The 16,430-nt window shown below is 47.0% G+C and overlaps 1 protein-coding gene across 1 annotated transcript; it reads right to left on the bottom strand.

Moving 5' to 3' along the window:
- Positions 1–6,264: 6,264 nt before the first annotated feature.
- Positions 6,265–15,555, bottom strand: TAC4 (tachykinin precursor 4). Its single transcript, XM_043900782.1, has 3 exons — positions 15,421–15,555; positions 10,439–10,532; positions 6,265–6,616 (listed from the first exon to the last, which is right to left on the bottom strand). The coding sequence occupies exons 1-3, from the start codon at positions 15,553–15,555 to the stop codon at positions 6,585–6,587; spliced, it is 261 nt and encodes an 86-aa protein (XP_043756717.1). The 3' UTR covers positions 6,265–6,584.
- Between the last annotated feature and the right edge of the window lie 875 nt (positions 15,556–16,430).

The following is a 16,430-nucleotide window of genomic DNA, read 5'->3' as shown; positions in this document are numbered from 1 at the left end:
TTTGTTTCACCCAGGATCTCTCATTTGAGTATGGAATGGTGTCGCTGGCCTACTGCTAATAAGAAATGGACTTGGGGTTTATTTTCCTAGCAGTAAACTGACTGTTCAGGGACATGATTTGTGGGTGGGGAAAGTTGTTTTTTCCTCTGATGCAGGCTCTCTGGAGGGAGTGCTTACTCTGAGCTTGTCTAGTTGATGGAGTAAATTCTCTGTGCCACACTCTGGTTCCAGCTAACAGATACGCATAGCTGTGAGTAGTTTGTGTTATCCATTTGAAGACCCAGCCGGAGGTAAGGCTAGGTGGGATAGCTGTGGGAGGTGGAAAGAGACGTGTCCAGGCTTGCTTGCCAGTAGTGAGCAGTGCCATCTCTAATCACTGTCTCTCTCAGGTTGAGGTGATTTCTGAAAGTAACTGCGCTTCCCTGTAGCGTTTACCTAGTTTGAGAAATGGGAGACTGGGCACTTAACTGGATGGTGGAGAGGAGGAGGGTGGAAATTGTATTTGTTGGAGTGGTTTTGCCCCCTGTGGCCAGCATGGTGAGAACCTCTCGTGGCAGAAAAACTAAGTGTCTTCCTTGGTAAGGTTAGAGTCCTGTGTGTCACCTACTAGGGTGGGAAATGGGATGAGAGAAACTCAGGCTTATAAAAAGACCATTCTTACACATATCTTAGAGAACTGTGTGCCCTGATTTCCTTCTTCTAGGTGTTTGCATCAAAGGGAAATTCTGTTGTCTCTCCCATTTTGGAAAAATTGAGGAAGGTAACATGGACCATGATAGTGGATAGACAGTGCAGATCACAAGTCTTTGGTTATTGCCGTCCCTTTTCCTCACCTAGAAATCAAAGGAAGATTTCTCTGCTTTAAATCCTTACAGGTGTGGGAACTGACCATTCACTTCCTTGGCTGTTTTGAGTCAGACTGTTCCCTGTGGCTCCTTTTGTACCTGCACAAAAGAAGTTTAGCTTCTTAGGCTCCTTTGTTAGAAGAGCAAAAGTCTGGAATCATTCCTACATCAGGCTGAGACTCCGTAAGTGGAAGCACCAACCATTTCTAGAGGAAGAAAGCCCCAGCATGTGCTGGTTGCTTCCTTTCTGCTTAGCACTGTGCTGGGTACTTTAACACTGCCTTGTTTGACCCTCCCCTCTGCCATTTGCTTTCTTGGCTTTTTTGATTCCCTAATGATTTACCTTCTCCCTTCTAGTTAGTTTTCTTTGCTTCAGCCACAGTCCCCCATGCTTCTAGTGGCTTCCATTGCCAGAGAAATGACAAGACTGGTGAAAACTTTAAGATGAAAGAATTGAGTTTAGTTACTCCTGTAGGCAGCATTTGTAGGTCAGGGACCTAAACCAGGATACAGAGATGTGCCTCATTCTGGTTCTACTTCTGATTTAGGAATAAACTGTTTAGTAAGCACTGTCCCTTTACTTTTGTGGTTTCCTTCAGTCCTTACCACGTCATCACTGGAAGGTAAATATTGTAGCCCTCTTCCACAGGAGAAAATTTGAGGCTCAGAAGTCTTACTGCTAGGTTATAGAAACAGATTGAGAGCTTTGCTTCTCTTGAGTCCAGATCCCATGCTTCTGACAAAACTACTGTGAGTCATCTGATGCCTCGGTGCCTGCTTTCCCATTTCTCACAAAGGGGAACAATGAGTCACATTAAGTAGTTTTTAAGAATATGGTGTGCCCTTTATATGGCAAGATGATTCTTTGGACATGACCTGAGCTTTGGTTTATCCCTGTGGTTCTGGGCGGGTTGCCTGACTGGGGTTAGGAATGGCCTCTCATGGAGTTCATGTGAAGCCAGTATAAAAAAATACCACAGCTTGCTTCCATCATGCATTCCTTCTGGAATATGAAATGAGTGAAAAGCAGTTTTTTGGAAGTTTATTAGTAACTAGGCATAAACATGTCTGCCTTTTCCTCCTTTGAAGAGCAGTTGATATGCCAAACATTGAAGTCAGAGCATGGTTTTTATGATCCCAGGTACTGGGATCAAGCAGTATTGCTCTCCGTGGTGATCCTTACCCGTTTTACTTTAACTTCTGACGCTTTGAGAATCTAATAAAAGTATTGGGTCTTTTAAAAGAAAAATATACAGAAGTACAAATATGCACACATGTGTCTACAGTTCAGGAGACTGAGGGTTTGAGAAAGCTCCAGTGAAAAGGCAGATGGGAGCCCCACCTGCCTGCCTTCACTCAGCCCTTGGCATATGCATGGTTTGTGCAGGTCCCATTAAGTGAGGTCCAGTGACGACCAAAGAGAAGGCCTTACTGAAGGTTAACATCCTGCCTGCTCATGGTTTCACAGATACACTTATATATACAGTGCTTTATAGGGTTTTGCATATTCAGAGAATACGGTGAAACTTTGCTAAATGTAAAACTACTAAAAACTACTTTTTGCTATTCATTGGGATCATGGAGTTATCGAATTTGACCACTGGTTTTACTCCAGCACTTTGTGCTACAAACTTGTATGACTGCATCTCCCAGACTGTCTCCTGCTGATGAGGGCAGTTTAATTGCCCACTTCCTTTGTGGTATCTTCAACAGAATGCCAATGAATGTCACTAAGAAGGGGGTAAAAAAGGACTGCCTAGTGAAAAATGTCCCTTGTGCTGAAATATCAGTTTGTCTCTTCTGTCTTACGTGATACCTGTAGATGTTACCACCATTCTGGGGTTTGGGGTTTGTTGATTTGTGCCCAAGAGTGGAGAAAATAACCTGTGTTGTTGCACAGCTCTGGCTCTGCTGCTCCCTCCGGATGTTCTGTGTGAGAACATCTTTACCCTGGACAAGTCATGTCCATTCAAGAAACCAGTGTTTCTTAACTCGGTACATGTTTTGGAAACCACTCACATTTTATTCAATCATATGCCAAGTTTTTAGAAACCTATACCCTTATCTCAAAAGGTGTGGTAGATCACCTCCAGAAATGGTCACCAACAATCCCATCTCTGTATATGAGTGCTGCTCATTCCAAAAAGAGCTAATTTTCCTTCAGGGTGTGGGCTGGACTTTTCACTAATCAAAGCTGCCAGAAGTGATACTCTAGCTGTTTCTACTTTTGCTGTTGGAAACCTGACATATTTTCAGACCAGAAGCTTAAGTGTCAAAAATCCAGACCCTGTACGCAGGCTGGATGCAGCTTCAGAATGACCCCTGCTGACCTCCTGAAACTAAAGAATCATCCAGCTGAAGATTGCCAACCTAGAGAATCATGAGAAGTACTGTTTTATTTTTTTGGCCACGCTGAGTGGCATATGGGCTCTTAGTTCCCTGACTAGGGATCAAACTCATGACCCCTACAGTAGATGTGCACAGTCTTAACAATTGGACTGCCAAGTAAGTCCCTGGAAGTATTTTAAACCATTGACTATTTTGGGATGGTTAGGCATACAGATACATAGCAGTGGGTAAGTGAAAAAAGGACTTGAGATTAAAGGACCTTCTGACCTTTTGAGAATCTAATAAAAGTATTGGGGTTTTTTTTTTTTTTTTAAAGAAAAGTACATAAATGCAGATATGCACACATTTGTATACAGTTCAGGAAACAGACTTTGAAGTCATTTCTGAACTTGGGTTAATAAATAAACTGGTTTGAGAAGGCTCCAGTGAAAAGGCAGGAACCTCACCTGCCTGCCTTCACAGTTGGGCTTTGTAGATTTATTTTGGTAAATGATTGCCTGTGATTGGAAACCAGATGTGCCCAGAGGAGGACCTCCACCTTGTGTAACTCCAGGGGAGTACTGTTCATGCAGTGGCACCCACAGACCCAGTTTAACCCTGGTTGATATCTCAGCTTCCAGTCAAATTGCCTCTCGGGTCCTTGCCTAGCCTTAGAATTCCTAGTCACTACCTTACAGAAGTAGATCAGGAAAGGTGAATATCCTGCTATTAGGAAAAAGCTCTCCAGTTCACCCGGAGTTCATGTGGCTTCCCATTCTTGGATTAAGTTCCCATTTATCTTGGCTTTCAAGTTTCCATAAGTGGACTCCACATGGGTAGTTTTCATCATTCCCCTACACAGCCTCCACATGCAGCTGGATTAGTCTCTTTTCCTGTTTTCATTTGGGAAGCCTCCATGTCAGCATTCCCCCAAGTGAAGTATTACAGGTAAAATGGGTACTATAGTCAAACTTGGAAAACATAGTTGAAGTTGCATATTGATGTTTCTTGAGTTCAGGGCATCTCAGAACCTCTTGAGATTTTCCAAGAAGGAGACAGAATGTAACGTTTCCTAAAATGGTCTGGAAGGATTCTCTGGAGACCAGTATGCTGTGGGGCAGACATTTAGATGTTTCTTTAGTACTTACTGAAATGGCCCAACTAAAAGAATTCCTTGTGAAGACTTATTTTTCTGCCTGAGACATGTCTGTAATTGTGGCAGACACCCAAGTCATTGTAGGGGTCAAATGTGCTTGGAATGAAGGACCCTTCCCTCGAATCCTGGCTCTGGGATTTCTGGTGCAGATTGAGGATCGTACTTGTGGAGGTAATTTGTCTAATATATTCAGTCATTCATTTGTACACAAAAGATTCTAGAACTTGGTCTCCTGGAGAATATCAGCATTACATTCCTAATTGTGATCAGTGCCCTGAAGGGCAAAGGACAGGTGTTGGGTAAGCATAACTGGAGAGAACTAGCTGAGCTTGGTTATCCAGGAAGCCCAGACTGAGAAGGGAGCTTGCTTTATCCTGGGACCTGACATGATTGGGTTAGCCAAGTGGGTGGGGAGGCGGGGCGTGGGCAGCGTTCCCAGAGGGAGAGCCTGAGCGCAGATCACAAAAGCTGGCGAGCCTCTGGTGTGCCTAAGGGTCTGAGAGAATGTCTGGTAATGGCTGAGGGGGTAGAGGGGAGGATCAGGGAGCACAGGGCCTTAAATCCCAACAAGAATGTCAGGTTGACCTAGGAAACTGAACTGTGGCCAGTAGGGGATGGACGGGTCCACCATGTTAAAAGGTCCCGCTCTGGATGGAGAACAGTAAGGTGGGAAGCACGGATGCCTGTTGAGGAGGCTGCTGCCCCCTAGGCAAAGGAAGATAGTACCTCCTGTGAATAAGGGTAGTGAGAGCAGCAAGAAGATGAATTTAGGTGTATTTGGAAGAACCACCAACTAGAGGGGAGGTGTTTAGACGGGGCAGTGAGGGAGGGGGAGCCGCTCGCAGGTTTCTAGCCCACAGCAGGGTGTGCAGCAGTGCTGGCTATAGACCTGAGCCAGTGAGAACGGTCAGTCATGGGACTGCAGGTCAAGAGCTGAGCATTTGAGGACCATGCATTCTATGTGAGTCCTTCGTGAAAACCCTCTCCAAGGACCTCTGAGCTCTATTGTTGGCACTGGGGTAAAGACAAATAAGCAGTCTGTGTACTTGATAAACCCTGTTGTTGAGATAAACTGTTAATTTTGTATCAGATATGAGTGCTGTGGTGGAAGAATTTGCAAAGTGCTGTGGGAAATCGGTGGAGGGAGTGAATGAGCAGTTGCCGGGTTGGGACCTCTGAGTAAGAATTCACCAGCATGGGAGGGGAATGGCATGTCCAGACACCAGCTTGAGGGGACATGGTGGGTGTGAAAAGGGTTGTTGGAGAGCAAGGGCTCCCTTGAGTGAGTACTTCTCCTTTGCCATCTGTGGTCGGTAGTTCTTCAAGGACAAATTCCAGTCTCCCTCCCTGCTCCCAGTCCCACCTGAGGGCCCAGCATAGTGCCAGCCAAAGAGGAAACTTACTGAATGGTCAGTGGCTTCAGCCAAAGCTTGAATGTCTCCAACTTCAAACATGGGAATAAAATATTCAGTCCTCTCTTCTGCTTCTTCACATTGAGTTGTCACAGTGAACCACCTCCCAGGACCACAGCTGGGCCAGGACTGGTCCCCCGTCACCTCCCTGAGATGTGGCCTTTTTCCTTACACTAGAGCTCTTCAAATGACTAGCTGCCTCTGACCCCAAAGCAGAGTGGTCAGTTGAGGGGCCACCTCAACTGAGATGAGATGAGCATTGATGAAGGACCTGGGCCCCAATTCTGCAAGTCCAAAGACACATGAATTTGGGTCCTTGAGGTTATGATGGTGGGTAGGCAAGGGCTACCTGTGTCCCAAGCCTGTTTTCCCACCTCAGGTGGGGACCAGGGCGATTTAGCATTTCCCTTTACAACTCTGGAAGAGGTCTCCTGGCTGCTGACATGCCAGGCCCCTGGGCAGGGTGTTGAGCCCAGGCCACCCCTGTCCTCTGCCCTGCACCAGAGAAGAAATCATTCGCTCTTCATTGGTTTATTGAACCCTTGCTGTGTTATCGGCACAGGATTTAGAGAAACGGGGGTAGGAAGGCTCGGTCCATCCAGTGAGGTCCGGGCGTGTGTGGGGTCATTAGCTAGCTTACAGTGGTGACCACAGTGCATTTATGCACGACCGCTGCCTGAGACCCAGAGTCCTGGGAGGGGCCCAGTGAGTTCAGCGTGGTGGGAGGGACACGTGGTGAGCACAGAAGACACGCAGAAGAGGGCTGGCCTTGTCGGCTGGTTGGCTGCTACATCCAGGTAAGGAGAAGGGTTTCGTCCTCTGGGAGGCGTGGGGTGGGGGCTCTCACTCTGACCCACGGTTCTCATCCTCTTTGCCTGGGAAGAGTGCCGCACATAAGCAGTGGTTAGGGGAGCCTTGTCTGCCTCCTCCACTCTTGGAGGCCTTCCCTGGTCATCCACTCAAGGCCCTCCATTTGCCCAATTCAGGTTTCTCCTGAATTGTTATTTAAGGCAATCAAATTCCAGGTTAATCTGGCAGAGCTTCCTTTTTCAATCATAAATGCCTCTAGAGAGTGGATGAGCCAACCCTCCCTAATCCTCTTTAAAGAAAGGGAGTGGTAATCCAGCACTTAAAATTCCATTGGCCCTCTGAGGGCCCCATGAAGTGCCCGGACTCTGGGGAGCAGGAGACTGTGTTTAGTCCTGGCTCTGTTATCAGTTCACCGTGTGACTTTGGGCAAATTGTTTCCATCCCCGAAAAATGATTATTTCTGAGGTTCCTGCCAATGCTTTGCATGGAGGGATGTGCATTTCCATGTTGGCACTGGGGTGACTTCCATGGCCCTTCAAATGAAACGGCTCAAACACTTAGGAAAAACTCTTGGGGGAATATAGAGAATTTTCCCACGTTGATTCCTAAGAGCCTCTGTTGGAAGGAGCAGGTATTCTATCTAGGAAGCTAGAGAGGGGCCCACAGGTCTGCAGCTCTAGGGGGAGAGGTCAGGATTAAGGAAGCAGACTGGAGCTTGGTGTCTTAATCAGCTATGTCACCCCCTGCCCTTCCTCTTGAGCTTGCTAGCTTGAGCTATGAGTCTTTCCCCAGCCTGAGTGACTTATCTACTGATTCATTTACCTTCTTGTTTGTTTATTGAGCACCCCCTTTGAATGCCTTTGTGGTTGTGGCCCAGGCCAGAAGGCGTCAGCTGGTAACCCCTCCGAGAGTGATATTGCCTTTATTTAGGTTGTTGAAGACAGAAAATACCTTAAGACTCTCTAACAATTAGGGAATAAGGGGAATGTTCCAGGGTCTGGAGAACCACACACCATTCTCTGTGGCTTCAGCTGGCCCTGAGAGTGGGGAGCAGAATGTGCCTGTGTGTGCTGGTGGAGAAGCTATCACCTACCTTCTGTAGTTGCTCCTCCTTGCCTCTGGACCACTGGTTCTCCCTGATACCCTGGTGATGAAGAGAGGAGACAGAGAAGAAAAAGAAAGTGAAGCAGAGGAAGACTGTCTTAGGAACCAAGAAAGACAGGGCCAGAACTGGGGACTCATGAATAGAGTAATTTCTCTAGGAACTGAGGTTCTTCATTCACTGATTCATTCATTGATTCCTTCCTCTTTCTCTTCCATTTTCCCTCCCTTCTGCCCTTCCTTCCACAAATACCTCATGAGCACCTCTAATAGAAACTGTGGGGACAGAGGAGATGGCAGACTTTCACCTGCCCGTGGGGTGGTTTTTACTCTGGGGACACCAGCCGTGTGACCCAGCAGAACAGTGCAGGGCCGTGTGCCAAGTAGGGCGCCATGCCTAGGCCATGAAGACAGGCTCTGGGTAGGGCAGGCGGGCAGGGAAGGAGAAGTAGAGCTAGGAGTCCCCTCAGTGAGGGTGGCCGGGAGGGTGTGTGTGGCTTGCTCCTGGGAGCACTGAAAGGTGGTGGGTAAAGGCTGGTTTGTATTGATTTCGATTTGCCCTTTTCACTGAAGGATTTTAGACAGGGTTAGGGTTTTCAGTTTTAAGGTCCTTCTGGATTGATGAGTTTCTTCAATTCAGCTTTAGACCCACGGTAATTTTGAACCTTTGGCAGAACTGGATTCATCGCCATCTTCTCCTCATCCTTGCAGCTGCTCCCTAGGGACGCATAGACCACCTCTCTAAGGAAACAGCCAGAAAGCCTAGCATGCAGCCAAACCACTCCAGCCCCACCCTCGACAATGCCCACCCTGGCCAGAGCGTCTCCCCCACCTCTCTGACAACTTGGTCTTCCCCAGGAAGCACGTGGGGGAAGGTGTGGACAACACTTACCTGTTCCCTCTGACTGGATGGGAGGTGTTCCTGGGGGAAAGAGAAGAAATGAGGGTTGCCCTGCTTCCCTGGGGGTCCAGTGAGATGAAACGGGTCATGGTTCTTTGGGATCCACGCCTTTGGTGGGTGTCTGGGGGCTCTGGTCACCCCCTGTTGTCCTGGTGTGACTGAGCCCCACAAGGTACACTCTGGGTAGAAGGCAGTTTAGGGTAGTGAGAAGTGTGCATACTGTGGAGTCTTTGCCTGGTGTGAGTCGGGCATCCTTGGGTAAGTATTTAGCCTATGTGAACCTTAGTTTCCCTGCTGGTGATAAAGGGGATATCATGAGATTTTTTTTTTTTTTATATTATGAGATTTAGTCACAAGTGAGCACAGTGTTCAGTAAATATTTCCCGTATACCCCCACCTCCTGCTTCCTGGGTTTCTGGACTTGGAAGAGACCTCTGAAATGGCCCAGGCCAAAACTCATTTTGTAAAAGAAACTGAGGCCAAAGTTTGGTCACAAGTTAATTTTCTCTATTTTATTTCATGGTGCATGTACCAGGAAGATTTTCTCTAATTTTTATATATATTTTTTAAAATTACAAAAGCAGTTTCTGAATAACTGCCCACTATGAAATGGTAAGGTAGAGGTTAGTGTAGTAAAAGTCTCCCTTAACTTTTGCTCTCCCTCACCTTCACTTCCTATCCTAGATGTAAAACACTGGTGACAGTTTGATATTTATCCTTCTGGAACTCTCCTTATGTTTTCATATGTGTGTGTGTGTGTGTGTGTGTAAGTATGCAGTGATTTTTTTAAACATTTAGGCTCTTATCTTACGTATTGTTATATAACTTGCTTTTTCCACTTAGCCAATATCTTGGAAATCTTTCTCTATCTTTCCACAGATCTGCCTCATCCATTTCAATGGCCACAAAGGCCATGGATGTGCCAGACTTCCCTGGTAGTCCAGTGGTTAAGAATTCACCTTCCAATTCAGGGGACTCAGGGTTGATCCCTGGTTGGGGAACTAAGATCCCGCATGATACAGGGTAACTAACTAGGCCCATGCTACAACTAGCGAAGTCCAAGTGCTGCCAGCAAGACTCAGCACAGGCGAAAAAAAGGCCATGGATATGTCTGATATATTTTGATTATCCCCCCATTGATAGTTTTTAGGTTATTTTCACATTCTTGCTACTTGGCACAAATACCTCAGGGCTTATGTAGCAATGGCATTTCTATTTGATGGATTTCCTGAAGCGAACCTATCAGTCAGAAGGTATGCATGTTGCCAACTTTGATGGATATTGCCAACATGTCCTCCAAATGGACAGTGTATTAAAGTGTATGGAAGTGCCAGTGCTTTCATATCTTCACCAAAACCACTTTTCAAAATTTAGTTGTCAATAAGAAAACTGCTCTCTGTTCAGGTTTTTTCTATCTTTGTCCTCCCAGGATACAGATTTCACATCGAGAGTGCCCTCAGGGAACATAGATCCATTTTAATAATTCTACTTGAACTAAACAGAATCTCATAGAAAGCTTCGTCTTAGGCTTTACTCACATCAGAGGCAGATCTCAAGTTCCACCACCTCTCCATAGTCCTCCGCAGTAGCCTAGGAGGGGCACCAGCAGGGTGCAAAATATTTGTCTCCACCCGTAAGGTCGCTGCACTCCCCAGATGCTGGGGTGGTTTGTACCTGTTGCCTGGCATAACTAACAGTCTCTGAAATGTCCTGATTTGGATAACAATTGACATGGACACTGTATCTCATTCCACGGCGTGAGCGACCCCTACTGGACTGGGGTAAGGGATGCTGAGTCCTGGGCTTTAAGTTAGGGCCTCTGTTTGGGGTCAAAACCCACCCAGAAGCATTCCTCCCTGGGCATCCGCCCACATCTGTCACTCACCTCCTACCTGCTTCCCCATTAGCCCAAAGAACTGGCTCGCTTTGCCCTTCTTCACATCCCGGAGCTGAAGTAGGATGCTGGGGATGACATCTTCCTGAAGAAGCAGAGAGTTCCTTAGAGTTCGGGGGAGGCTGACAACAAGACAGTCTGAACAATAACAATCTCAATGACCCATGCTCTGTGCTGGCATTGATCTCCTCACATTTTATACAATACTGTAAATAATAATAATAACAGCAGTAATAAATGGCTAACGTTAAAGTGTTCCTAAGCACTTTCATATATTAACTCAATCCTTACCAGAACCACATAAAGAAAGTACTATTTGGGTCTCCATTTTACAGATGGAAACTAAGGCTCAGAGTGATTACCAGTCAGGATGTGAGATGAAGCCAGACTGGAACCCAGGTCCTCTAACTCAAAAGCTCAGACATTCCAGGCATTTACGCTTCACAACCACCATGTGAATTATCCATTTACAGATGGGGACACAGGTTTGTGGAGATTAGGTGACTTGTCCAAGTTCATACAGGAAGTGACAGAGTCAGAATCCAAACTCAGTCTGACTCTAGACTCCTGCTCTTCTCTCTTCCTCTGGCACTCCCCTCATTGTCCTGGATTTAACCTGGGCCTCTCATGGCATGTGGCCCGGGGCAGAGGCCACTCCCTCAGGCAGAGACATTTTCATCCTTGAGCTGGTGGGGTGAAAGTTCTGGACCAAGGACTATAGATTTGAGTTCTCATTTCTCCATTAACCTTTGTGACCTTGGCCAAAGGCCTCTCCTTCCGTGGTTTCTACTGGAGCCTCTGATGAAGGGCCTGCTTGGCTCTGCTGAGATGGAGAGATGCTTGCTAGTGGAGAGAGTGATAGTGGGTGACAGTCATTAGACCATCTTCACATCTTTGTATCCCCAATACCTGGCATAGTGCCTGGTACACACAGCAGCTCAGCATGTATGGGATGCAGGATGGCGAACGAATGGCCCTTTCTCTGATAGTCTGGGAATAGGGAAGAGGATGGGGTCTCCTTTTCCAGGAAGGGTGGGACTGGTGACTAGAGCCCTAGAGTAACACAAGCTGCCTACCTGGAGGCTGGCAGCTGGGGTTGGGTCATCGGCTCGTCCATTCCCAGTTTCCCCAGGGGCAGCACTGAAGCTTCAGGGACAAGCGGGGACCTGGCTGGGGTGCAGTGGAAACCCCCTTGGCTCTCCCAGCTTATCCCAACTTCTGGGATCAGGACTGGATTGTTTTCTAAGCCTTGGACTAATTCAGTCACTTTCAGTCTGTCTCTTCTCCAGGACATCAGTGGCTGGGGCAGCTGTCTCAGGCTGGAGTCATCTAGCCTGGCCAGGAACCGGAAAAGTGTCTTTGGGGATTTGGACCTATTTCTGAAAAGCTTATGAAAAGCACTTTGCCTTGGTAAAAAGCAGTCTTCAAATGCAAGCTGGACAGAATGTTTTTTTTCTCCCACCCCTCAGGTTTCTGGGGCCCTTTAGGAGGCTTCTTTTACTCAGGAAGGACTCTTGCCCAGACCAGAAGCCCTTCTTACTCCTTTAACTCAAATCCCCAGCTCCAGGCTGCAGCCCGGGAGTCCTGAGAGCAAGGGAGAAAATCAGATCATCCCTAACAGAGGCATCATTCCTCATTCAGATGAGGTGGTTCCTATATCTCAAATTCTGTGTCTTGGGAAGCAGAGGGATGTTAAACGAGAGTGAGCCAAGAAGTATCAGATGCAGGTGCAGTGTGGAAAGTCCCACGAGGCACTGGTTGAAATCGATGATGTTTCCCATGTAACTGTGTAGAGTGGTCCCTGTTACACAGCTTCCTAGTGCCTGGGCCATGTCCCCTGATGTTTGGCAGAGACTCCATGTCAGAGCTGGAAAAAAAACCTTGGGGGCCATCTCCCCACTCCCCCCCCCCCCACCTCCCATTTTACAAGTGAGGAAACTGATGTCCCCGGGTCACACAGAGTCAGTGGAGAAGCTGAGACTTGAAGCTTCATCTCCTTAGCCTGCTGTCTTCTCAACGGCACACAGTTCCCGTTCAGACAAACCAGGAACGAAGCCCATCAGGAGGAGGGCCACCAGGCATGGCTGTTACTTGATGGCTCGTCCTGCAGCCCCAGTGTCCTCACCGTCCTCGGACTAGGGGACAGGCCCAGCCCTGTCCCGTCTGCCCTCCTGGATGCTTTCTCTGAGCACTTTGCCTGTGTATCTCTAGTCCACTGGCCTCATGCCCCTGTCTGATGGGACCCTCCGAGGTCAGGATCTCTGCCTCTCTGATCAGATGGGGTGAGGCACAGACGCTGTGTCTCTAGCTGTGAGATTTCTTCCCATTGACAGCACTCAGGTCAGCTTAGTAGGAGAGGCTGGTAATCAAACCATTTCTTATCAGGGAATAAGTTTCTACATGTGAGACAAAACAGTGATCCCACTCTAAGTTGACCCCCTTGAAAGGACGTGCTGGACAATGTCCTCCGAGACACAGATATACAGAATAAGACATTGGGCAAGGTGTACAGCTGTGCTTTTGAAGCTGTGTAATATTGGACGAGCGGCCTGACCTTTCTACGCTTCAGTTTCCCTATCTGTGATATGGGGATAGAAATGGTGCCTTTCCCACAAGGTGGATATGAGGATTAAATGGGTTAATATTTATGAGGCCTTTAGGACAGTGTCAGGAACATGTATATGTTAAATAAGTTTGTTAAATGAAGCATGAACACAGATACTGTTCACACACATACACACACACATACTGTTCACACACACACACACTGTTAATTCCATACACCACTGGGCCATTCAGGTATGACATAAATCAAATCCCTTACAGTTATACAGGTGAAGTGACAAATAGATTCAAGGGATTAGATCTGATTGAGTGCCTGAAGAACTATGGATGGAGGTTCACACTGTATAGGAGCGGTGATCAAAACCATCCCCAAGAAAAAGAAATGCAAAAAAAAGAGGCAAAATAGTTGTCTGAGGAGGCCTTACAAATAGCTGAGAAAAGAAGAGAAGCAAAAGACAAAGGAGAAAAGGAAAGATATATCCATCTGAATGCAGAGACCAGAGAATAACAAGGAGAGATAAGAAAGCCTTCTTAAGTGATCAGTGCAAATAGAGGAAAACAATAGAATGGGAAAGACTAGACATCTCTTCAAGAAAATTAGAGATACCAAGGGAACATTTCACACAAAGATGGGCAAAATAAAGGTATGGACCTAATAGAAGAAGAAGATATTAGGAAGAGGTGGTAAGAATAAACAGAAGAACTATACAAAAGAAATCTTAATGACCTGGTAACAATGATGGTGTGATCACTCACCTAGAGCCAGACATCCTGCAATGCGAAGTCAAGTGGGTCTTAGGAAGCATCACTATGAACAAAGCTAGTGGAGGTGATGGAATTCCAGCTGAGCTATTTCAAATCCTAAAAGATGATGCTGTGAAAGTGCTACACTCAACATGTCAGAAAATTTGGAAAATTCAGCAGTCGCCACAGGAATGGAAAAAGTTTTTGTTCCAACCCCAAGAAAGGCAATTCCAAAGAATGTTCAAATTACCGCACAATTACACTCATATCATATGCTTGCAAAGTAATTCTCAAAATTCTCCAAGCTCTGCTTCAACAGTACGTGAACCGAGAACTTCCAGATGTTTAAGCTGGATTTAGAAGAGGCAGAGGAATCAGATCAAATTACCAACATCCATTGGATCATAGAAAAAGCAAGAGAATTCCAGAAAAGCATCTACTTCTGCTTCATTGACTACGCTAAAGCCTTTGACTGTGTGGATCACAACAAACTGGAAAATTCTTAAAGAGTTTGGGGAAACAGACCACCTTATCTGCCTCCTGAGAAACCTGTATGCAGGTCAAGAAGCAACAGAACCAGATATGGAACAACGGACTGGTTCCAAATTGGGAAAGGAGTATGCCAAGGCTGCATATTGTCACCCTGCTTATTTAACTTATATGCAGAGTACATCATGGGAAATCCTGGACTGGATGAAGCACAAGCTGGAATCAAGATTGCAGGGAGAAATATCAATAACCTCAGACATGTGGATAACACCACCCTTATGGCAGAAAGTGAAGAGGGACTGAAGAGCCTCTTGATGAAGGTGAAAGAGTAGAATGAAAAAGCTGGCTTAAAACTCAACATTCAAAAAACAAAGATCATGGCATCGGGTCCCATCCCTTCATGGCAAATAGATGGGGAAACAATGGAAACAGTGGCAGACTTTATTTTCTTGGGCTCCAAAATCACTGCAGATGGTGACCACAGCCATGAAATTAAAAGATGCTTGCTCCTTGGAAGAAAAGCTATAAAAAACTTAGACAGCATATTAAAAAGCAGAGAGATTATTTTGCTGACAAAGTTCTGTCTAGTCAAAGCTATGGTTTTTCCAGTAGACATGTATGGATGTTAGAGTTGGACTATAGAGAAGGCTGAGCGCCAAAGAATTGATCCTTTTGAACTGTGGTGTTGGAGAAGACTCTTGAGAGTCCCTTGGACAGCAAGGAGATCAAATCAGTCAATCCTAAAGGAAATCAGTCCTGAATATTCACTGGAAGGACTGATGCTGAAGCTCCAATAATTTGACCAGCTGATGTGAAGAACTGACTCACTGGAAAAGACCCTGATGCTGGGAAAGATTGAAGGCAGGAGGAGAAGGGGATGACAGAGGATGAGATGGTTGGATGGCATCACTGACTCAATGGACATGAGTTTGAGCAAGCTCTGGGAGATGGTGAAGGACAGGGAAGCCTGACACACTTCAGCCCATGGGGTCGTAAAGAGTCGGACAGGACTGAGTGACTGAACAACAACAAAATATGCTTGTATCTCTTTGGAGGTCTATCAGGCCAGGGGCGACAGCCTTGAACATGCCCAGAGAGGGGAGGCAGACACCCTACCATGCAGTGTACAACCTGCTCTCTTGCTATCATGCCCTGCTCTCCCCAAAGGCACCTACCTCCAGGGTCACAGCCACCCAGGAGCCCACTTCAGCATCGACTGCCAGTTCCTTGTCACCTGCCAGTTCCTTGTCACCTGCCACAGTGCATGCAGACAGCCCCAGGAGGAGAAGCAAGGTGACGCAGAGCAGCATCTTGGGACCCTAGGGGACCCCTCTCAGCCCAAAGACTGCCTCAAGCAGGCTTGGTCCTCTCTCTGGCTCCTCTTAGCAGGTGGGGGAAGCTCCACCTGTTCTGTCCTTTCAGCTACTCAGCCTCTTCCTTCAGCTTATCTGATGCCCCGGGCCATTTCCTGTAACTCCCCACCCCACTTGCTGGAAAAGCCAGTGATATCATGAGCTGCCCAGAGAAGGGACCAGGCCTCCTCCACTGCCGCCCCCAGAAGCTGATCTTTGTTGCAACACCATCTTACCTTTGGCTGCGTTCCCCCGGGAGGCAGGTGCACAATGGGACAGTGTGTAAGGCCTAGTGCTTTTGGCTTCCTGACTAGAAGCCCTGAGGGGGCCTTGGCATCTTGGAAATGGAGAGGGGGAACTGCCTGGCTTCTCCCTTCCCCTGCAGGAGAGGCCTCTCCCCAGTAGTATTCTACCACTAGTTTCCCTTTCCTGTCACTGCACCCCTTCCTTGGCATTCCCCGCCATGTCTTGCCCTAAGAGATCAGTTTAGTTCAGTTGCTCAGTCGTGTCTGACTCTTTGAGACTCCATGACTGCAGCATGCTAGGCTTCCCTATCCATCACCAACTCCCAGAGCTTGCTCAAATTCTTGTCCATTGAGTCGGTGATGCCATCCAACCATCTCATCCTCTGTCGTCCCATTCTCCTCCTGCCTTCAATCTTTCCCAGCATCAGGGTCTTTTCCAGTGAGTCAGTTCTTCACATCAGCTGGTCAAAGTATTGGAGCTTCAGCTTCAGCACCAGTCCTTCCAATGAATATTCAGGACTGATCTCCTTTAGGATTGACTGATTTGGTCTCCTTGCTGTCCAAGGGGCTCCTTGAAGAGTCTTCTCC

Source organism: Cervus elaphus, chromosome 5 (assembly GCF_910594005.1).
Source record: "Cervus elaphus chromosome 5, mCerEla1.1, whole genome shotgun sequence".
Taxonomy (NCBI): domain Eukaryota; kingdom Metazoa; phylum Chordata; class Mammalia; order Artiodactyla; family Cervidae; genus Cervus; species Cervus elaphus.
Note: the sequence above shows the minus strand (reverse complement) of the source record. Positions and strands in the feature narration are given on the sequence as shown.